We start from the raw sequence: 24,750 nt of genomic DNA on the forward strand, positions 1-24,750 counted from the left end.
GCTGGGTTGATAACTCCAGCACAGAAAACGATCCCCTTGTTGTGGTCACATTCGGTGACTTCTAAAGGATTTTGGAGGACAACGGGAAGATCAACGGCATCAGCTCAGCTGAAGAAATAAACACCACCCTCTCTCTCTCCACCACTACTCAACTCAATACCACGAACTGAACTGAACTTCACTCATCACCATAAGACTGTATCCATTTACCCCTAGGCTTGAAGAAGCTTGGTTTTTCTATTTCCACACTTGTATGCATATAATCTTTGCTAACCTGTTTAATATATCTGAAATTATATTACTGTATTGCGTAGTTACTAATAAATAGTATTAGTGAATAGCAATACCAGACTCCAAAGTGTTTTCCATTTCTGCTGGTTCTTTAATCCGTCACAGGGTACGTGACAATAGGAAGGGTAAACCTGAATGTACTTGCGGAGATTGTTTTAAACCAGCCCACATGAACCTGGATGGTTCCACTACCATACCCCATACACCACAACATGACCATGTGTGTGCCAGCATACCCCTGGATGAGGCAGAAGCACTTACTGTTACCCCAGCCTAGCCACATAGGACTCGAGTCAGACAGACTCACAAGTCTGGGAGGGCCTGTGTAGGGTAATGTAATGAGTGACAAGATGACACATATTGTTCATCATACAAACTGTTCTATGCAATTCACAAACACCATCAGTGAGTTGTTGTGTTCACTTTCAGAGATGGCGTCTGATGTAATGATGTCAATACAGTATAATGCTGTTGGTTTCTTCATAATAGGAGTAAAGAGTTGCAGTTTTGTTAAGCGCATAAAATGTCCCTCGCATGTTTTATTCACAAAATTCTACATTAACACAGGAACAAAGGAAGTTGATCTTACACATTCGCAAAAGTGCTCAGTTGTGAAATGGACTATTATGAGCCAAATCAGGCAAATATTGTAGAATGCAATTGCTGATGCCTCCAAGGAATTTATAATTGGGGTCTCCAAATGTTTACACCACAAATGTCAGTGCTAATCTAACCAGCAGAGTAAATGGGAGGAGACAATTGAGAAAGAATTTTCAGTGAGTGGTGAACAGGACTTTATTTTGGGGCAATTAATTGGGAAACTTCCCTGAAGATTCCACAAGGTTGTAGTGTGAATTGCCGAATGACGCACAGTTGGGAACTGTGGTGGACTAAAGAAACTTGTAAGGTTGCACAATTCAGTAAAAAGACAAAATATAATTTTTTAAAATATTAGCTTCCATTTTCTCAGGTATGTTGGATCACAATGTGATGGAGGTTGTCTAACAGTTGCACATAATTCCGGTTCGATGTCATTTGGACTTCTGCATTTAGTTTGGGAATTTCCCCTGCCCTGAGATGCAGTATAGCATAAAATAAGTGCAGTGCCAGGGCTAGAGAGCTTAAGTTACAGGCAGCAGCACTGACACGTTTTAGTAATTTAATTGAGGAGTTTAGACTGATTATTAATTATTAAAATAATTGATATTGCGTAGTTGGGTCATTTTCTCTGACAGTGTAGTTCAGAACAAAGGGATACGGCCTTAAAATCTTACTCTACAGATGCGTGCTTAGAGGAAACATACTTTTTAATTTTGTCTCTCCTAGTGAAAAAAAGTTGTTGCATCTTGTGTACCTGAAAAAAATTACATTAGAGATTGATTTTGGAGGCCATTGATTTTAAGGGCTGTTAAAATATGTATGTGTCCTTTGTATTAATTTAATAGCGTACAGGTTTAGGTGTCTGGATTGGCCAGCCTGTTACAGTACTATCGAAACAACTAATTGATTCAGTCTCTCCGGGTTAAGATATTTTATCTGAAATATATTTCTTATACTATTGGACAGGCAGCAGAATCTATTGATCATTTAGTTTAGAAAATGGTCAAACAAGCTTAGTCACCTGCAGTTTTCCGAATTCCTCAGTACTTCAAACCAGCAGTTAGTGAACAACCGGAAAAAAATGTCCATGGCGATATTTTGTTTCTTTAAGTTTCTACCAATCTCCTGAAGTTGTAGCAAGTGATTGAGTGATCTTCCCTGCAAATTGTACATAACTATTTCATGAATTGCTGTATAAAATGTTGATTGGCTATTTTCATTGCATCTGTCTGACACTCATTTGGAATTAATTAAGAGAAGTACAAATAAATTATTGATACTGAGGGACTGTTGTTGGATTTTAGAGGCTTATGTAATTTAACACAAGTCTTTGATTCTCTGAGACAATCAGAAAAGTATTTCTACTTCAAGCATCAAAGTAAAACATTTACAACTATTATGTTCAAAGGCTAAATCTGAATGTTATGCAAAAAAGAAACTAACAGGTGAATTGGTTTATTACTATAACACGTGCAGAGGTACAGTGAAAAACTTGTCTTGTATATCATTCAAACAGAACAATGCATTACCAGTCAATGAATTACAACAGTACATTGGGGTAGCACAAGGTAAAACAATTACATGGAGCAGAATGAAGTGTTACTGTTACAGACAAAGTGCAATGCAGGTAGACAATAAGTGCAGTCATTTCAGAGTTGACTGTGAAGTCAAGAGACTATCTTAATGTACTAGGGAACTGTTCAATAATCTCATACCAGCAGGATAGATGCTGTCCTTGAGCCTAGTAGTATGTGTTCAGGCATTTGTATCCCCTACCTAATTGGGTGGGGGCGGGTGGTTGGGAGAAGAGACAATCCTCAAGTTGAGTGGAGTCTTTGATTATTCTGGATATTTTACTAAGGAGGTGAGAAGTGTAGTCAGACTCCATAGAAAGGAGACTGATTTCCATGATGTGCTATGTTGTGTCCACAACTCTCTACAGTCTCTTGTAGTTGTGGGTAGAGCAGTTACCATACCTGGCTATGATGCATCAATTAAAAATTGTTGAGGATTATAGGGGACATGCTGAATTTCTTTCGGCTCCTGGGGAAGTAGAAGTGCTGGTGAGCTGTCTTGGCTGTGATGTCAGCATGGCAGGACTAGGCTATAGGTGATGTTCACTCCGTGAAACTTGAAGGTCTCAACTCTCTTGACCTCAGCGCTGTTGATGAATGCTTCAATGATCAGCTTTTTGTTTTGTTGATACTGAGGGAAAGGTTGTTGATAGGTCACTAGGTGTCACAAAATCAAATTCTGTTGTCTCTAAGTTAAATTTCGCTACAAAGGTTCAATTGAATTGAATCAAAGATTTATTATCCAAAGAAAATAAATCTAATTCTCTTGTAAGTAATCCAGAATTTAAGAAATCTAATCTTTCAGCAAAGTTCCACAGCATTATTTTTCCCATAACTTAAATTCCTGATTCCTAAACCATCTTCTTGGGTTGTTTCTTTACCTTGAAATAAGACTATGAAAAAGAATACTTTTTAAAATTTACATTTGCAACTGGTTCTATATATGATTCGATTCTAAATTTTTTCTGTTTCCCAGTTTTTTGTGGATTGACTTCAGTGGACTTGTGTCTAAATGTAACACAGTTTTACTGATTTATGAAATAACCTGCTGTGAATAGCCAGTTGTATTTGAGCTCTGTTTCCTCTGAAAGTTGGTACAATAAGTGATAAATCGTGATGAGTTACGCACAGTTACAGCAGAATATGTCAGTGCTACAAGGGTTTTGTAGTTCACTGAAGCTTGAGCTTATGAATAACTTGTTTTAAGAAACTTTGTCTGAAAATATGTCAGTTAGGAAGTTGGAGGTTACTTGGATTAATTTGTTATCTTTACCTTTTTGTGCCGTGTGATTCAGACTTGGTGTGTATGAAGCTTGTCGAGGCAGAGCAATGTTGTGTTAATGATGTCAATGACATGGTGTGTTGTGGTGCAGTGCAGTATATGATCGTCCTCTTTAGCCAGTGGTCCCCAACCTCCGGGCCGTGGACCGATACATTGCCGCGAAGAATACAGCGGTACAACAGTAGCCAGAACACACCCAGCACATATTTAAGAAAAAGGCCGAAATAAACAAGCTAATTAATTACCTTATATTCCATCTGGGTAGCCTCCAACCTGATGGCATGAACATTGACTTCTCTAACTTCCATTAATGCCCCACCTCTCCTTCGTACCCCATCCCTTATTTATTTTTTATTATTATGATTTTTTTCTTTTCCCTTTTTTTCTCTCTTTTTTCTCCCTCTGTCCCTCTCACATCCTTTCCCATCCTCTGGGTTCCCCCCTCCCCCTTTCTCTCTCCCTAGGCCTCCTGTCCCATGATCCTCTCCCTTCTCCAGCCTTGTATCCCTTTTGCCAATCAACTTTCCAGCTCTTAGCACCATCCCTCCCCCCTTGTCTTCTCCTATCACTTTGAATCTCCCCTTCCCCTCCCACTTTCAAATCTCTTACTATCTCTTCTTTCTGTTAGTCCTGACGAAGGATCTCGACCTGAAACGTCAACTGTACCTCTTCCTATAGATGCTGCCTGGCCTGCTGCGATCACCAGCGTTTTTTATGTGTGTTAATTAATTAGGTGCTGCCCAGCATGTAAATGTTGGCCCAGATCAGGTTGCGTCGCCTCTGATCTGGGCCGACATTTACGTGCCAGGCGGCACCTAATTTATTAGCTTGTTTATTTCGGCTTTTTTTCTTAAATACATGCTGGGTGCATTCCAACTACTGCTGCACCATTGCATTCTTCGCGGCAATGTATCGGTCCGCGGCCCGGAGGTTGGGGACCACTGTCTTTACCTAATAGTGCTTGTAGTCAGAAACAATCTGGTAGAATGGCAACTCTTTTATAAATGATTCAATAAATAAATGCTGCTTGGAAGGCTGCTTGAAAACTCATGGTATTCTGCCTGACAGGCACAGATCTTTAGACTGCAAATATAAATGGGTATATTTTTATGAATAGTGGAAGACTGAATGATGCTGATATTCAGATGTCCTTGTGCACAAATCACTAAGTTTACATGCTGGGTCTGCAAACAATTCAGAAGGCAAATAAGATGTAAGAGGATTTGCATATCAGAATTGAGGACTTCTTGGAGTTATGCAAGACCTTTTTGAGTCTGCACTTGGAATGTTCTATACAGATATTGGGGACTAATTGTACGAGGAGAAATTAAATAGACATTGAATCTAGATTATTTTGCATTTAGAGTTTCTCATTTAAACACACTGAATTATTAAAGGCATGACAGAATTCTCCTGGCTAGAGCTTGTAGAACCAGGGGCCTCAATATCAAAATAAGGGCTTGGCAAGTTGGGACTGGGATAAAAAGAAATTTATTTACACAGTATGTAGTGAAATAGGAATTCTCCGTCAGCCAGTGCTGTCAAAGGATCAAATGGCCTGTTCTGCTTCTGTTTCTGAAATTCTCAGCGAGCTGATCAAAAGGCAAAGAGAAAGGTATTCTTGTTCACTTAAATTTAATGTTTCTTTTAACAAATCAATTTTTTTTTTCATTGTAAAATTATTTCAAAGTTTAAAAGCTCCTATCAGGTTTGTTTTGTTTTGGTCAGTACCTCTGCAATCAGCTTTTCTTCACTGGTCCATGTTGCTGAATTCTAGTGGTGGAAACACAATCTGCTTCAGGCCCAGATGGGTGTAGCACTGCTTCAGGGTGTTCCAGTATGATCCAGCCTATTAAGTGCACCAAGCAATACGATTGCTAAATGTTTCACATCAGGTATAAACACAGGGCGAGCTTAGTAATATACAATTGCCACAGGTTCCCCCAAATCATTTACCTCAATGTTCCACTTCCACAGGCAGTCTTTCCCAATATACTTGTGCTGAAAAAAATAATTTTAATTTCAGTATTGAATGCTGTGTCAATCAATATTAGTTATGTAATCAACATTGATTTTTAGTTCATTGAAATCCACATGTACCACTGAAGGAACCCGTGATCCCATATCCATTGAGTTTCTAGTTGAACCATGTTTCTATGGAGGTATTATTGCTTGCTTGCTTTGCATGATGAATGATGGCCAGGTTCCAAGTTACTTGATTGCTAAAATGCGGGAAGAGTTAGAAAACAAAACATTTACATCAGTGCTACACACTACATTCAGATTGGTTCTCAGTTGAAGCTCTGCCATTAATAATGGAGAGATAAGGTTCACGTAGTCTCTGAGATTTACTGCCTACATGTTCATTCGTTATGTGCCTTGTCATATGAAGTGAGTGATCTTGGTCTTTCCATGAACATGACTGGTCTTGGCAAATTAATCTACAGAAGTCCCATTGCCTTCTTCTGAGCAGTGTCTTTACAAGATGGGTGACCCTAGCCATTATCAATACTCTTCACAGGTTGTCTACCTGGCATAACCATGACTTGTGACATCCACCACCTGCTCCCATGGCTCATATGACCATGATTGAGAGGCTAAGCAAGTGCTACCTCTTGCTCAAGGGTGACCCGTAGGCTAGAGGAGAGAAGGAACACCTTATACTTTCTTTGATAGACACATACTTCCACTCCGCCATCCAAACTGTCCACTAATATACCATTTAATGCAAAACATAAGATACATTATATTACACGGCTTCTTCTGTGAAAATAAAAGTGAAACTGGAAATACATTTGTGTGTCACTTTATACTTGAATTTTGTAAATGCATTTGAAAGGAGAAAATTTTATCTGAAGGCTAAAGGTAGACAGGGTCATAAAGAAAGCTCGTGGCCTTCATAAGTATTGAGTACAGGAGTTGGAATGTTATGCTGAAGTTGTATAAGACATTGGTGAGGTCTAATTGGAAGTATTGTGTGCAGTTCTGGTTACCTATCTACAGGAAAGATATCAATAAGTTTGAAAGAGGGTGGAGAAAATCACAGGGAAAGTTACAGGGAAAGGTTGAACAGATTAGGACCTTATTTCCTAGAGTGTAGGAGAATGAGGGGACTTTTGAGAAAGGTAATCAAATTTATCCAACTTTGTTATGAAGGTACAGATAGGGTAAATGCAAGCAGGTGTTTCCCACTGAGTTTGGGTGAGACTACACTAGAGGTTGTGGGTGAAAGGTGAAATGTTTAAGGGGAACTTCTTTTCTCAGAGGATAGTGAGAGTGTGGGACGAGCTGTTGCCCGTGGGTTCTATTTCAACACTTAAGAGAAATTTGGGTAAGTACGCAGATGGGAGGGGTATGGAGGGCTATGGTCCGGTTCAGGTCGATGGGTCTAGGCAGATTGATAACTTGGCATAAACTAGATAGGCTGAAAAGCATGTTTCTGTGCTGTAGTGTTCTATGACTCTGTGACTTTTAACTGAATCCATTAATCTTATTGGTAAAACCATCTGATTTATCTTATTGCAGGTGTTCCCAACCTTTTTTATACCGGGGACCCCTACAATTAACCAAGGGGTCCATAGATCCCAGGTTGTTTACCCCGTCTTATTTGAAAATGTAATGCACTTCCTACAAAGGAAAGTTTTAAGAAGTAAGTTCAGAGGGTAACTCACATGACTTAGTAATGACAAAGTAATTTATTGTAATCTCATACTTTATTTCTGAAATAATTGATATTGTTTTGAACCTGTGTATTTGGTCAAGTGTGTCAGTGTTGTTCCTCTCCAGCGTATAATAGCGCCTTAGGAAAAGCAATTGCTTACTAAGTGCCACCAACTCACAATTGACATATCAGACATGTATAATTTGTTTTAGCTCACTGCACACCACTTCCTCCCTCTGTCCTGAGGGATCTGTGTACTCACTGGAACCTTTGCCATGGATTAATTGATTGATTAGAGATGAGGGATCTTAGTGCAAAGAATTCACACCGCGGTCTGTAAGGAGCTTGTGCATTCTCCCCGTGACCACGTGGGTTTCCTGTGGCGTCTCCGGTTTCCTCCCACACTCCATACTGGTTGATAGATTAATTGGTCACTGTAAGTTGTCCCGTGATTAGGCAAGGGTTAAATTGGGGATTGCTGGGTGGCATGGCTGGAAGGGCCAGGAGGGCCTATCCTGCACTATATCTTGATCAATCAATAAGTAAAACTGGGCAGAGTGCCAGCATGACACTTTTGAAAGGCCTTATATGCACCATTCATACATTGGAGCCAATACAAGAGGAACGTTCTGGGAACCACTCAGAACAATAACATAGGCAAAGTTATGTTGCAAAAAGGTGAGGAAACAACTGCTACTGAGTGTTTAAAACTTTTTCTATTCTTATTGTGATAAGGTAGGATTGGTTGGGGAGAAGGTTTGTGTTTAAGTTCAAAGTAAATTTATTACCAATGAACATATATCATATACAATCCTGAGCATTTTCTTGTGGGCATACTCAATAAATCTATAGATAATAGCTATACAAAATCAATGAAAAACAGCCCAGCTAGGGTGTTCAACCAGAGTGCAGAAGATAACAAGTTGTGCAAATACGAAAAGAAGAAATAATAATAATAAAAATAAATAAGCAATAAATATTGAGAACATCAGATGAAGAATCTTTGAAAGTGAGTCCATTGGTTGTGGGAGCAATAACCCCATCCACCCAGACAAATCTTCAGCATAGTCATAACTCTAAACCTTAAGATCCCAATAAAGGCAAGTAGTATTGAACTAGGTTAATGAAGGCATGGACCAGATCAAAGTTGCAGAGTCAAGTGACACTTACGCTCCAGTAACAAGATCAAGAAACACAAGAGGGATAGTTTTTCCACAGCCTCTGTGTGTGTGTGGGGGGGGGGGAGGGGGGGCAGGGAAGGGTGGGGTTGGGCCAGTGTTTGTGGGGAAGTAGGGGTTAGAGTTGAGGATAAGGGTAGGGTTGGGGAATGGAAGTGAGAGGCCAGAGGAGAAAGGGGTGTGGAGTTTAGGGTTAGCGGCAGGGTTGGAAGATGGAGATTAGAGCCTGGCGGGGAGAGAGCTCAGGTTTGGGGGTGTGTAAGCAAGGATTTGTGGTAGTGTGTGGTCTAGGGTTTGTAGGAATGTGTGGGCCAGGGTTGTGGGGGTGTCTGGGCCAGGTTTTGTGGGAACAATCCTATTGTCAGAGCTCTAATTTTATAGGTACAATCAGTATTTAAAGGCCTAGTTATTAGGCTTAGTTTTGACCAGTTGAAGAGTAGGTATTGTTTTTCTGCATAGTTATTAGATTTCATTTCAAAGAAGACATAGCTTCCCTACTTTGTGTCGTTTTTTTGTGATCTCTTTTGTAACTGGGTGCGTGGGGGGTGGTGGAAGGAGGGTAGTTTTCCCAGCATTACATTAACGGAGAATAGTCCTGCTCCCTTTGGGGAGTAGGTTTTGTTTTTTGGTCTAGTTCTTAGGCTTCATTAAAAAGAAGACATAACTTCCCCACTTTGTGTAGTTTTCGGTGATCCCTTTTGTATCTGGGTGTGGCGGTGTATTGACTGTCCTGAATAATTTCAACTTTTTGTTCTCTCCTTTCATTGCAGGAGCATCTGTTTTAGTTAACGCACATGATCCAGAAAAAGCCTTTGAGATTCCACCATGGAATTTTACGATGTTTTGCACACTGCAGAAGCACGGAGCTACTGAAAAACACAGAAGCTGGCAGACCCAGTTGTACAGGAATTCAAGCTGTCTCCATTCTTCGCTTAGTGAGTATATGCGAATTGCAAATACATCACGTTCAACGGACCAAGATGGCTTTAGCTGCTGTCTCTGGAAAGAGGCTGATGCGCATTGCCCTGCACAGTTCATCAAACAAGAGAAAAGTAAGAATCTATTTTCATCGGTTGCGTTGTGTTTGTAAGTGGTTTTTTTTATTTTAAAAGAACCTTAAAAATCCACAGCTTGTGTAAACATATTGAAGGAAATCCATGTATAAAAGTCACTGAGGATTAAGTCCAAATGTGGTAAAACTAACTGATAACAGATGTGTTTAGCCATGGAATTATAATTTGCTTGATGGTAACATTGTTAACTGGTGGATTTTGTAAAAGAATTGGCAAATTCTAGCAGAACTCTGTTGAAATGGAGATCTGTTTGCAAAGGATTGATTTAACACAAAAAGCTTTTATTTATTATTCACTTGAATAATGGATCAGCCCTTTTACTTTTTGAACGTAATCCAGCCCACAGAGGTCTATAGGAAAGTTCTGATCTCTGGCACTGCAAGTGACCTTTCTCAAATTAAAATCTGGTGGCCATAAACTCAAAGGATAAAATTGGCACGAGTAGGTATAGATTGGCACCAAGCTCTAACTTTTGCTTGGACAGCTGAATTCCTGTAGACACAACAGGAACTTGGTGGGGGTGGGGAGAAATTGCCAGGACAAAAATATTAGCATTGCAGTTTATTCAAATTGTGTTAATCTGATTGGCAAGGTCCTTAGTGTGACTAGAATGGCGTGTCCAACATCAAATATGCTCCATTGTCTAGTCTTAACACCTCTAGCCGAAATTAAAATTTTAAAATGTAATCTTATATCTTTTAAAAAATTAGTTTACTTAAGAGTCTTATTTATAAATCTGAGATCAATTGCAAAATTGTTCCACAGGCCATTTCCTGGTTTTGACGGCCCAATTTATGGATACTTGTACCTATGAATGACCTCCAAAATGCTGTTAAATTCAGATGTCCACACACACTGTACATATATCTGATCCTCTGGATGTCAGACTCATTTCCTCTTTCTCTCCACGTTTAGCATATGTTCTCTCTTATTGTTGTTCTCTGATTTTGATAATTATTCTACTCAAAACTGCAGAATATGGTTACCACATTGAGAGATTTTTGTGTATTTTATGGCTTATGGACAAAATTGACATGGACATCTGTAAAAACGGATCCTGTTCTTTACCCCTGGGATGCTTTGTATTAGTCAGACTGGGAAGTTCAGAAGAAGTCAGTTCACATCTGGCAACATGGTGGTCTTCAGCAAACAAGGAAGATAGAGGTGAGGGTCTTGGGGAGAAGGTACCTCGTGGCTGGGAAGGGTGGGAAGATAGTGGCCAGGTTTGTAGGATTGGGTGTTTGGCCATGAAGGATGGTGTGTGTGGAGAGTGATAGTGAAGCAGGTCATCTAGAGGAGTGACACTCACTGGGAGTATAATGAACTGTTAGAAATGGTGGTGGTGCTTGGAATGTGTGGAAATTTGTGTTCATTGACAGAATGGGTGCGGCAAGATGCAGGACGAATATTCTCAGAAGGAAAACTTGTTAAGGTTGAGTGTGCAGGATAGGTAATAGGATTTAAGAACTCAGTAGGGGATTGGTGTCCGGCAGCACCCTGAATTTGCCCTTCATGGGTTTTGTTCTGCTCTTGGGCAGGTACAGCTGATCAGAATTTGTGCATGTGTCTTTAAGGCCCTCCCTTTAGGTAGCACACAGACCTTGGCAAAAGCCAGGCTTGCCATGAAGGCATCAACCTGGTTTCTGGCTTCTGATTTTGACATGTAGGCAGAACCTGTGTCAGGCATAGGGCATAGAGCAGTAACAAGCCCATCTAATTAAACTAATTCCTTTTGCCTACACATAGTCTGTATTTGTTCATTCTCTGCCTGTTCATGTGTCTGTTTTAGAATCTTTTCACCAACACACCTAGCCTCACGTTCCACTTCTGAATCAAATGAGTATGTTTCCTCACTGCTTTAAAGGAGCATTGGAGGTTATTGTTTAACTACAGATTATGAGGTATGTGTGGATTTAACTTTCCTCCAATGTTCTCAAAGTTTATTTGATCTACTGGGATACAGTAGGATATCTGAGAGCACTCCACAAAATTTAAACACGTATGAAATTGTTGATTCACCAGTCACCAAAGTAACTGACCAATTCTCACAGATATCATGACTTCACCCCAGCTTCCTGCCACCCTAACAGAGATAGAGTTCCTCTTGTCTCTATCTTCCTTCCACATGAGCCTGTGAATCGTGCTCTTCATTGTCTGTGACTTCTGCCATCTTCAACAAGATCCTACCACCAAAAAATGTTTAGCTCCCTCCCCCAACTCTCTAGTTTTCATAGGGATCGCTCTCTCCATGTTCACCTTGTATATTTGTCCCTCCCCACTACTCTGCTTCCTGGCACTTACCCCTGCAAGTGAAAGAAGTGCTATACCTGTATCTATCCGTTCACCTCCTCCCTCCTCCATTCAGGGCCCCAAACAGTCCTTCCAGGTGAGGCAACACTTCAGTTGCAAATCTGTTGGGGTTGTGTATGGTATTGAGTGCGTTCGGTGTGGCCTGCTCGACATTGGTGAGACCCAATGTAGATTGGGGGACCGCTTCATCGAGCACCTTCGATCCATCTGCAACAAGCAGGATTTGCCGATGGCTAATCATTTTAATTCCAGTCCCCACTCCCATTCCAACATGGCGGTTCATGGCTTCCTCTACTGCTCTGATGAGGCAACTGTCTGGTTGGAAGAGCAACACCTCATATTCCATATGGGTAGCCTCCAACCTGATGGCATGGGTATTGATTTCTCTAACTTCTGGTAAGTTTTCCCTTTCCTCTTCCATTCCCTACTCTGGCTCCCCTGTTTTCTCTTTTCTTCTCATCTGCCTATCACCCACCCCCCCCTCCCAGCTGCTCCTCCTCCTTCCTCTTCTCCCATGGACCACTCTTCTCACCTCCAGTCCTTTACCTTTTCCACCTATCACCTCACAGCTTTTCACTTCATTCCCCTCCCTCACCCACCAGGCTTCACCTATTACCTTTGATCTTGCACTCCTTCCACTCTTCTCACCTTTTTATTCTGGCTGCTTCCCCGTTCCTTTCCAGTTCCCGGCCTGATACATGGACTGTTTATTCCTCTCCATGGAGGCTGCCTGGCCTGCTGAGTTGCTCCAGCTTTTGTGTGTGTGTGTGTGTGTGTGTGTGTTGCTAAAGAAACTTTTCCTTGACGCAGGAGTTAAGTTTGAATTTTACCTTCATCTAAAGATGTTAGTGCTGGATAAAGCAACATTTTAATTTTAGATGTGCAATGCCACTTTCAAGTTGCAGTAAATGCTTTGAGCTGCAGAGGAATAAATTTTTTTCTTCGACAGCCTCCAAATGTTGTAACACTGATCACTTCTTTTCCAGACTTTGTACCTTTCTGACCAATTTCCACTTCTGCACCCTGCATTGGAAATTTGGTCACACACTGATTTTTAATGAACTTGTAAAGTGTGCTTTTTGGCATTGAGTTTGGCTTTAAGGCCCTTGTTTTGAATGTTAAATATTTTTAAATTCACAGTAAAGTGTGAGTTGCCAGTGGGTACCTTTACCTGGACCTCTTAGCCAATGAACAGACATTTGGTATGACATAGAGAGGCACAAAACACTGCAGATTTCAGAATCCAGAGCAACAAGTAATCTGTGGAGGAACTTAGCAGGTCACACAGTGTCTGGTAGGGTGTGAGGAAGCTGGTAAGGAGGAATTCTCGAAGTTTCAGGTCAATACTCTGCATCATTTGCGCAAGCATGTTATGATTTGGCTTGTACGTGCAGTAAAAGAGTTTTGAGATATAGATTAAATGTGCATAACCATTTCTTGAAAATATGCTGAAAATCAAAAATTGGAGAAATTCTAGTTGATGTATTTTATTGTCTGATTATCTGGGAAGGCAGTGCATTGAAATTATAGACTCCTTACTGCAAACAGAAGATATAGTATTGCAAAGAGGTAGGATGATACTTTGTCCTTAATACATGTCCAAGTTACAGATTTTGTCATTATAGTTTAATCCTTTTAGCGTTGGCATCATTCTGATGTATCTGCACTGCAGGACTTAGGCACTGAGGAAATGCTCCAGTAGGGTGGGTGGCATGCCTGGAGGAAGAAATCAAGCTTGTTTCAGGTTAGTAATCTTTAATGAGAAAAGTAAGCAAGAAAGCCAGCTTTAAGTTCCAGAAACAGGAGGGATGAAATCGGGTGGAAAGCAGGAGAGAGTGAGTGATAAAAAAATGAGGAAGTGGTAATGGAATAACAGTTGGGAAAAGATGGATCTAATGGATGTGGACCTTCCAAGAGGAGCACAACCTTGTTGTGGCTTGGAGGCACGTGTGCCTCAATGACCCAGGGACTTCTGTTGTCTGGAGTCAGAGATTTGTGGTTAGGCTGTCGGTAGGGTCACCAATGCCAAACAGGTCAAAGGATAGAAGCCAGACTAGGAATGGTCTACCGGTCCTCCAGGTTTGGGTATTGAAGACGAGGCTAGCAACCCTGACTGGTAAAACAAAATTGCTACGGAAACAGCAATGGAGAATTCTTCTCCGTCTGTGTGTGACAGTACTCCTGAATCTCCACCCAGAACTTGCATGACTGTGAGTAGTGAAAACTGAGCCACTGACATGATGAAGAAAGCCCTGAACACCACCAGAGATGGAGGACCTTCATTACTGTCCAAAATGCTAGTGGTGTTACGGAGAGTAGAGAGAGACTGGATGTGAATAAAATCTGAAATGAGGAAAGAAGTTGCTGGAAATATGGGGACATGAGAGACTGCAGATTCTGGAAGCGAGAGCAATAAATAAACTGCTGGAAAAACAGCAGATCGGGCAGCATCTGTGAAGCAAAATGAGCAGTCTACATCCTTCATCTGGACTGATTCAGAGTTCTGATGAAGATCATAAGACATAGGAGCAGAAATAGGCTATTCTCCTCATCTCTGTTCTGGACATCCCTCAATTCTGAAACAAATAGTGAAAACTGACACAAAATACTTATTAAGTTCATCCACCATTTCTTTGTCCCAGTGGTCTGATTTCCACTCTTGTCTCTCTTTTACTTTTTTTTTATGAAGGGACCTGACCTGAAATATTGACTGTCCATTTTGCTCCATGAATGCTGCCTGATCCACTGAGTTGCACAAGCACTTTGCTTGTTGATGGAAAAATGACCTGTAACATCTAGTTGTCAGTTTTGCTGTTAGCTGTGGCCAGATTCAATTGGAGCAGAGCATTGTGCAGGTGTACTATATGTCTTTCAGTCTCAGTAGCCAACTTTCCATTAGCTTTTTTTTGATCTCCTTACAGTTATTTATGTGCTTGAGCTTCTCAAGGAAGAATTCTTCAAAATTAAGAATGTAGGATCTCAATACTATTTAAGGGAATGAGAAAAAAAACAGAAGGTAACCATTTCACTTTGGCTGTGTTGCAGTTTGGCAAAAGTATGATGCAAATTATTTGTCCAAAAGAACTGACTATTTTTTGGTAGTAACTTGGTTGGAAAGTTGCCACTGTATTAACTTATTAGGAATGAGAAAATGTCTTGTTTTTAATCAGTTTTGCAAACATTTAAGGACTAGGCAATGCATGCTTTTATGATCATTGCTGAATTTCCAGAAATGCCGTGCACTTTAGATGTTAGTATCTTATTTAGGTTTGTGGGTGAAATTAAGGTGATTGATGAAAAGTCATAAAGGAACTGTTGATGAGAGGAAGATATTGCACCATCTGATAATACTTAAGTACACTGGATTGATCTGCAAGCTCAGTGGAACAAAGCTTCAATCACCTGAAAACAGTGGGGCATGATTTCTAATGTACTCTTGGTCCAAGACTTGTTCCACTTGTGAATTGCTGTTACTACAAATAAATTCACAATATTGTAAAGGACAGAATCTTCAAAGGCAAGAGTTATCTCATCATCTGATAGTTGTTCCAGAATATAAAATATTGAATATAGTTCCAAATACTGTATTTGACATAAAGCACAATAAGCAGTATTGCTACAATTTAGTAAAATTCACTAAAAACTCATTCGAAGTTCAAAGTAAAATTTATCATCAGAGTACATACATGTCACCATATACAACCCTGATATTCTTTTTCCTGTGGCATACTCAGCAAATCTATAGAATAGTAACTGTAAACTGGATCTATGAAATAGCAAGAGCATAGACAACAACAAACTGTTGAAGTGCAACTACTAATAAAATAACAATAAATAACCAGAATATGAAATAACAAGGTAAAGAATCCTTAAAGTGAGATCATTGGTTGTGGGAACACGGCAACAGATGAGTGTAATTATCCTCTTTTGTTCAAGAGCCTGATGGGTGAGGGGTAGTAACTGTTCTTGAACCTGGTGGTGCAAGTCCTGAGGACCTTCTACCTGATGGCAGCAGCAGGAAATGAGTATGGCCTGAGTGGAGATGCTGCTTTCCTACGACAGTGTTTCATGTAGATGTGCTCAGTGTTTGGGAGGGATTTACCCATTTCACCAACAACCATGAAAACACCTGAATGTATGACTGACTGGTTCCATCAGCACTGTTTTATCACTTTTATGTTGTGAACATGTTCCAGGGTTGTAATTATTTTAATACCAAATGAAATGGTTTATTAGCTTCATTGTAGTAATTATGAACACTGTTTCCTCTAAACTCGGCAGTTGTGTAGCCGTGCAGTAACTGAAATAGCCTTTGTTGCCGTATAGCTGGAATTGTCTCTTATATAATGTTAATATAATTTTGAAATCTGTTATTTATTTGTGAACTACCTTATAATTAATTATGTGTTAGTGAATCCATAAATTTTCTAAATAATAAATGTACCACAACTTTTACTTTGAAATATTTTAGAGCTTCAACGTATTTCAAATTATCGCACTGTTACAAATTGTAACAATAAACACAGAATGGAAGTCAGTAGCTCATTGTTAATTAACTCCCAACCAGCTGAATGCCATTGCTATAATATGCCCATTACAAAAAAAGCATTTAAGGTGCTGCACACTTTTCAGGCTGTGTAAAAAATTTCCTGTTCAGAGTAATGGTTGGTCTGTGTAGCCGCGAAAAAAAATTAGAAGGAATGTTGATTATGAATTACAATTCCCTATAAAAATCAGAAAGTTTGTTGGAAATTACAACTTATCCCAAACTAGTTGATCAGTTGATAGCTATAGATGGCACTATTGCAACGTTGTAATTGTTTCTTAGCTACTCAGTGTAACTTGATAATTTAATGCTGGCAATTTTTTAATTCATCTAGAATGATCTTAGGCAGCAAGAATGTAATTTACTAACATTGAATTTTGGAACATTTGCTGAAATTTGCTTAAATTCTTATTAATTGAAACAAATGAATGATAAAGTCATACAATAAAAGTAATTGAAAAATACTTGTTTAAAATTAAAGAAGATGTAAAATTGGGTAAATGTTACAAGATTTAATTATCAAAAAGTAATTTAAATATTTGGAGCTGTAATTTTAAGATTGGAATATGATGTAGTTGCACTTTTAAATGCATTCATTGTCCTTCTCTCTGAACCTTTGGTTGTGTCACAACAGCTGTTACATTTTAACCTGGTTTAACAACCACCACCCCATCCATTCCATTACTTACACTATGTTTAAAGAAATATTTCTTAACATGAGCCATTAATTTCAGTATTGCTGGTATGTTCTATATGATTTTTTTCTTGTAGTATAATATTTTAATACATTTCTAAATTTAAGTTTCTGATGAGTCTCCTAAGGTTATTTTTATTTGTCTGTTGTTAAATTTGAAGTGCTGGTTAACACTGACATTTGCTTCAGGACTGAAGTTGATGTGTTGTGGTATGATGGTAATGGTGGTAATTATGGAACACAAAGTAATACAGTTTAATCCATAGTATCTGCTTCGCTACAGAATGCCCTCTGGGCAAGGGCTTATTATACAGTGAAATATCTCACAATCCTATTTAAATTCCAGAATTTTATTCAGAATCTCCCTCCAGATTTGAATAACAGTACATTATTTCTAGTCTGTAAAACTGTTCATATAAATACTGGTTGTTTCAATGCCAATAAAAATCAATACTAGAAATGCACATGCATATCATACAAAAAAAAAGTTCTTCCCACCAGTCTGCATTTTAACATTTTCAGACACACAGCATTTTGTTTTCGGAAGTGACACTTATAGATGTGAATGAAATGCTCAGGTTGACATTTATTATTACTGCTTAATTGTCCCAAGAGGCTCCTTGCAGAACATCTTCAATTGCTGTAGTCCATGAGAAATTCTATCAGGTGAGATAGGAGTTTTAATTACTGTAGAGGGGCTGCATTGCCTGAAGGTCATATGCAAAATTAGTAATATGAAAAATAGTGGTTGTCAAGGTGTTGGCAGATGAACTAAGTGAGTATTTTGCATTAGTCTTCACTGTGGAAGACACTAGCAGTGTTTCAGAAGAGCGGGAAGAGAAGTGGATGCAGTTACTATTACAAGGGAGAAGGTGCTCAAAAAGCTGAAAGACCTAAGGGTACATTAGTCACCTGGACCAGATGAACTGCTCCCTAGGGTTCTGAAAGAGCTAGTGTTAGAGATTATGAAGGTATTAATAAAGATCTTGCGAAAATCACTGGACTCTGGCATGGCGCCAGAGGACTGGGAAATTACAACTGTCAATTGTTAAGGATGAGGTTATAGAGTACTTGGTGACACAGGACAAGATAGGACAAAGTCAGCATGGTTTCCTTCAGGGAAAGTCTTGCCAGATGAATCTGTTGGAATTCTTTGAGGAGATTACACATAGGATAGATAAAGGGGATGCAGTGGATTTTGTATATTTGGACTTTTAGAAGGCCTTTGACAAGGTGCCATGCTTGAAGCTGCTTTCCAAGTTAAGAGCCCATGGCATTACAGGAAAGTTACTAGCATGGTTAGAGCATTGGCTGATTGGTAGGAGGCAGTGAGTGGAAATTAAAAGATCCTTTTCTGGTTGGCTGCCAGTGGCTAGTGGTGTTCCGCAGGGGTCGGTGTTGGGAGCACTTTTTTAATGCTGTATATCAATGATTTAGATGATGGAATAGATAGCTTTGTTGCCAAGTTTGCAGATGATACAAAGATTGGTGGAGGGGCAGGTAGTGTTGAGGAAACAGGTAGGCTACAAAAGGACTTAGACAGATTAGGAGAATGGGCAAAAATGTGGCAAATAAAATACGATATTGGAAAATGCATGGTTATGCACTTTGGTCATAGAAATAAATGTGCAGACTATTTTCTAAATGGGGAGAAAATCCAAAAATCTGAGATGCAAGGGAATTGAGAGCCCTTGTGCCGAGCACCCTAAAGGTTAACTAGCAGGTAGACTTGATGGTGAGAAAGGCAAATGTAATGTTAGCATTCATATCTAGAGTTCTAGAATACAAGAGTAAGGATGTGATGCTGAGGCTTTATAAAGCACTAGTGAGGTGTCACCTTGAGTATTGTGAACAGTTTTGGGCTCCTCATCTAAGAAAAGATATACTGGCATTGGAGAGGGTCCAGAGGAGGTTCACAAGGATGATGCTGGGAATTAAAACGTTATATGAAGAATGTTTGTTCGCTCTGGGTCTGTAATCGCTGGTATTTAGAAGAATGAGGGGGGGATTTCATTTAAACCTTTTGAATGTTGAAAGGCATAGACAATGTAAATGTGGAAAGGATGTTTCCCATGGTGGGGGAGTCTAGGACAAGAGGGCACAGCCTCAGGATAGAGGGGTGTCCATTTAAAACAGAAATGCAGAGAAATTTCTTTAGCCAGAGGTTGGTGAAATTGTGGAATTTGTTACCACAGGCAGCTGTGGAGGCAGGTTGTTGGGTGTATTTAAGGCAGAGCTTGATAGGTTTTCAATTGGACATGACATCAAAGGTTATGGGAAGGAGGCCAGGGAGTGAAGCTGATGAGGGGAAAGAAAAGATCAGCCATGATTGAATGGTGCATCAATCATTGAAAGCCACATGGCGAACTGCAACCTCAGTTCAGAGGCAACAAAAAGGAAGCAAGGTGTTGGCATTGTCAATGACGTTTATCATGAATGAATGATGTCAATAGAAATTGATCTTTCATAATATATAATTGGTCTAACTTCTGTCTCAGACTAGTATTTAACAAGATAACAGGCAGTGGTGGGATGCAAGGCAGCAAAACCCATCCATCCCTGACAACACACATCAAAGTTGCTGGTGAACGCAGCAGGCCAGGCAGCATCTCTAGGAAGAGGTACAGTCGACATTTCAGGCCGAGACCCTTCGTCAGGACTAACTGAAGGAAGAGTTAGTAAGAGATTTGAAAGGGGGAGGGGGAGATCCAAAATGATAGGAGAAGACAGGAGGGGGAGGGATGGAGTCAAGAGCTGGACAGGTGATTGGCAAAGGGGATATGAGAGGATCATGGGACAGGAGGCCTGGGGAGAAAGACAAGGAGGGGGAAACCCAGAGGATGGGCAAGGGGTATAGTCAGAGGGACAGAGGGAGAAAAAGGAGAGTGAGAGAAAGAATGTGTGTATAAAAATAAATAACGGATGGGGTACGAGGGGGAGGTGGGGCATTAGCAGAAGTTAGAGAAGTCGATGTTCATGCCATCAGGTTGGAGGCTACCCAGACGGAATATAAGGTGTTGTTCCTCCAACCTGAGTGTGGCTTCATCTTTACAGTAGAGGAGGCCATGGATAGACATGTCAGAATGGGAATGGGATGTGGAATTAAAATGTGTGGCCACTGGGAGATCCTGCTTTCTGGCAGACAGAGCGTAGGTGTTCAGCAAAGCGGTCTCCCAGTCTGCGCCGGGTCTCGCCAATATATAGAAGGCCACATCGGGAGCACCAGACGCAGTATATCACCCCAGCCGACTCACAGGTGAAGTGTCACCTCACCTGGAAGGACTGTCTGGGCCCTGAATGGTGGTAAGGGAGGAAGTGTAAGGGCATGTGTAGCACTTGTTCCGCTTACAAGGATAAGTGCCAGGAAGGAGATCAGTGGGGAGGTATGAGGGGGAGCGAATGGACAAGGGAGTCGCATAGGGAGCGATACCTGCGGAAAGCGGGGGGGGGCGGGGGGATGGAAAGATGTGCTTAGTGGTTGGATCCCGTTGGAGGTGGCGGAAGTTACGGAGAATAATATATTGGACCCGGAGGCTGGTGGGGTGGTAGGTGAGGACCAGAGGAACCCTGTTCCTAGTGGGGTGGCAGGAGGATGGAGTGAGAGCAGATGTGCGTGAAATAGGGGAAATGCGTTTAAGAGCAGAGTTGATGGTGGAGGAAGGGATGCCCCTTTCTTTAAAAAAGGAGGACATCTCTCTCGTCCTGGAATGAAAAGCCTCATCCTGAGAGCAGATGCGGCGGAGACGGAGGAATTGCGAGAAGGGGATGGCATTTTTGCAAGAGACAGGGTGAGAAGAGGAATAGTCCAGATAGCTGTGAGAGTCAGTAGGCTTATAGTAGACATCAGTGGATAAGCTGTCTCCAGAGATAGAGACAGAAAGATCTAGAAAGGGGAGGGAGGTGTCGGAAATGGACCAGGTAAATTTGAGGGCAGGGTGAAAGTTGGAGGCAAAGTTAATAAAGTCAACGAGCTCAGCATGCGTGCAGGAAGCAGCACCAATGCAGTCGTCGATGTAGCAAAGGAAAAGTGGGGGACAGATACCAGAATAGGTACGGAGCATAGATTGTTCCACAAAGCCAACAAAAAGGCAGGCATAGCTGGGACCCATATGGGTGCCCCTAGCTACACCTTTAGTTTGGAGGAAGTGGGAGGAGCCAAAGGAGAAATTATTAAGAGTAAGGACTAATTCCGCTAGACGGAGCAGAGTGGTGGTAGAGGGGAACTGATTAGGTCTGGAATCCAAAAAGAAGCGGAGAGCTTTGAGACCTTCCTGATGGGGGATGGAAGTATATAGGGACTGGACATCCATGGTGAAAATAAAGCGGTGGGGGACAAGGAACTTAAAATCATCGAAAAGTTTAAGAGCGTGAGAAGTGTCATGAACATAGGTAGGAAGAGATTGAACAAGGGGGGATAAAACCGTGTCGAGGTATGCAGAAACGTGATTTCCACCCAGAACAGAAATTCCATCGACATTTCCTCCCAGCTTCCTTGTTTCATGCAACTTTATCTTCAGTGAGTCCTCTGAAGTTTTGCAAGAAGTTTAGGAATAGAGCTTTGGGAATGCCTGAAACTTATTTTTTTGCTCGAGAGAATAAAGAGGCCGCAGGCAACATCCCTACATGTATACATGCCTGCAGGTTTACTTGGTGCAATGTAGTGTGGCCAGTTTACTTACTAGCCAATTCGTCTCTGGGGAATTGGAGGAAATTCGAGTATCCTGGGGAATGGGGAAAAGGGGTAAATTCCTAACAACAGCACCAGAAGTCAGTATTGAACTGTATGGCCCCAGCGTTTAACATTCAGTTATGGTTTGTATTATTTTAAATATGATGTGTTGGTCGTGGAACATCCAAATCTGCATTAATGGAATGGTAGCACCATGCAGCAGCTTTTAAAAATAGTTCCTATTGTCCCATGATACCTGTGAGTTTTAGGTTCTTTCATGTTCAATGACCTGATTATAAGGAGGTCATCCTCGTCCCCTTGATCTGTTTATTTGCTTTCTCTGTCAAGGGTACCGTATTGGCGTCAGGTGTTAACATTACTGCACACAAACAGATTCCTAGTGAAATGTGTTTGAGATTGTACTTAAAAGAAGGAAGATTATATTAAGCCACTGTATAAGAGAACCTTTTCCAGTCAAACAAAATCTTCATAGCATTTACACATGCAAGGCTCTGCCACAATGATGGGTCTTGCTCTTTAGCCCCAGGAAGCAATTTGACTACGGTGGATCCGCAAAACATAAATTCACACTTGCTGTGTACATCAGAGTTAATCGCTCAGCACTGACGGCAGGTTCTGGCATATTGGGCCTATACTTGCTTTGTCTGTTGTCTCCCCTTTGAATATAAGCAGTATGTAATCTGTTTACAAGCTTATGATTCTTCCTCACTGTTCTATTTCTATCTCACTTTAGTTGTCTTACAACTTGATAGCCCATTCTTTGCTTTAGTGAGCTCTCCACTGTTAACTATGTAAACTGATTTGATGATAGATGAATTGTAAATGGCACTAAGTGAAAACTATGTCTAACATTAAGCAGGAACTACAGGCTGGTAAGCCTAACTTCAGTGGTGGGAAAGTTATTGGAGGTGATTCTGAGGGACAGGATCTACCAGGATCTGGAAAGGCAAGGGCTGACTGGAAATGGTCAGCATGGCTTTGTGTGTGAGAAATTGAATCTTACCAATGTTACAGTTTTTTAAAAGTTGATCAAGAGGATTGAAGAGAGCAGGGTAGTAGACTTGTATACATGAACTTCAGTAAGGCCTTTGATAAGATCTTGGGCGGGCTGGTTTGGAAGGTTAGATCACATAGAATCCAGGATAAGCTGGAAAATTGGCTTGGTAGTAGGTGTCAGAGGATAGTAATGGAGTTGTTTTTCCAGACTGGAGACCTTTGACTAGTGGTGTACCACAGAGGTCAGTGCTGAATTCACTGTTGTTTGTCATGCCTCTCCTCCTCTGTCTCTTCTTCTCTCATCTTCTTTTGTCCTGACTCTTTGATCCCGGAGTCATGCGGCCCTGGCCTCATCCGCTTCTTGTTCCCTCCCTACTCTTGCCGCTTCCTGATGACTTTTAGCGTCATCTGTTGACCATAATGTCCCCCTTCCTTTCCACACAGCATAATTAGGCTAACCATTTTTTTACCCTAATGCTGGATAGAAGATACGAAACAGTAACACCAAAGGATGCTGCTTATTCTTGATGATGTGGTTGGTGCTCTCCTAAATGGATGTGATATAGTCACTGCTGTCTTTTGACTGCAGCAGAGGGTTTTATGGGTGTCTGGAAGTATGTCATTACAATAAGATTTAATTATCTCTTATTGATGGGTGGCAGTTAGATCTGTCCCAATCCTGCACATGCTGATGATGGTGTTAGCAGAATGTGACCCCTCGAAATAGAGCTGCCCTGCCCTTTTGCTCCAGTAGGTGTCGCTGCTGAGGCTGGCCGTGCGCATGCGTCGGGCTGTCGTGCCCCGACTTCCATGTTAGCCGATCGGGTCTCGGGTTAAAAGGGAGCCTGTTTATTTTGGCGAATGAGCAATTTTATACAAATATATAACCCTGAACTTTGCCTGCATTCTGTAAGTTAGCGCATTTTAATTCGATTTAGCCAAAAAAAGTACCACTGTAATGCACCGTTTGTGCTAATTGGAGGCCACAAACAGACAGACAGAGCATGAGAGTTTTGGTAGTATATAGATACACTTTAATTTCAGCTTGTTGATAAACTATTTAAGTGAAATCCATGTTGAAACAATGTTCCTGTTTCTTGGAAGTTTATCTTTGAAAACTAGAATTAAATGATTGAGATTTATGTTTTTATCCAGAGGTTGGGGAAAATATTACAGAACTAGTGAGGAGAGTAAAAATTTTACCATTGGTGAATTGTGTATTGTCATTGCAGTATGTGAATTGGGCTTTACTTGTTCATCAGCAAACATGAGGAGTTAAAACAAACCCAGAAATCCTAAAACACTCAGTGTCTGAGCTATTAACTGCAGTTCAGGTTACTGACTAGCACGTGCTCATTTTCAAATTAGATTGGTTAAAATGATTATATTGCTCAGATGATTTTGATTGCTACAGCATGACCCATTAATGCATTAATGAGGAGCAGGAAAACAAAGTATTTTTTCCATTACTCTTTTAGTCAAAAGGGTCCAGGATCAATTGGATGTCCAGAGCTACCTTTATTCAGCCCGTCATAGGTGCAATATTCCTGCACGATGTTTGATTTCACATCACAGGATACATTTCTACACTGAACCATTAGAGCAGGAACTATTTAACTTTATTTTTTCATGAACTTTTTCTATTTCTTGGGTTTCATTGGATTTTTTTTGTTAATCATTTATCCTTGTCAGGTATAAGAATCGACATCAAGTGTTGGGCAACCGAAGACCTAACATTGTTCGTCTGTACATTGGACCCAGAAGGTTGGAAAATGAGCAAGTTTGCAAAGTACAGAATGAAGCATCAAAATCAGCTGTAAGTTAACAAACTAAATAATCTTTTTTGGTAACATAA

General features: G+C 40.6%; 1 protein-coding gene across 10 annotated transcripts in view; it reads left to right on the top strand.

Annotated features, from left to right (window-relative positions):
• The window catches only part of lepr (leptin receptor), a 135,754-nt gene that overhangs the window by 19,964 nt on the left and 91,040 nt on the right, over positions 1-24,750 (top strand). For 7 of the 10 annotated variants that reach the window (XM_063064153.1, XM_063064148.1, XM_063064150.1 and 4 more), the window contains 2 exons: positions 9,357-9,638; positions 24,588-24,711. In XM_063064153.1, coding sequence (XP_062920223.1) covers positions 9,357-9,638; positions 24,588-24,711 — 406 coding nt within the window. Of the gene's footprint in view, positions 1-7,272; positions 7,397-9,356; positions 9,639-24,587; positions 24,712-24,750 lie in introns of all 10 variants that reach the window. The other 3 variants (XM_063064157.1, XM_063064156.1, XM_063064155.1) reach the window with 1 other exon arrangement.

Source organism: Mobula hypostoma, chromosome 12 (genome assembly GCF_963921235.1).
Source record: "Mobula hypostoma chromosome 12, sMobHyp1.1, whole genome shotgun sequence".
In the NCBI taxonomy this organism is placed as follows: Eukaryota; Metazoa; Chordata; class Chondrichthyes; order Myliobatiformes; family Myliobatidae; genus Mobula; species Mobula hypostoma.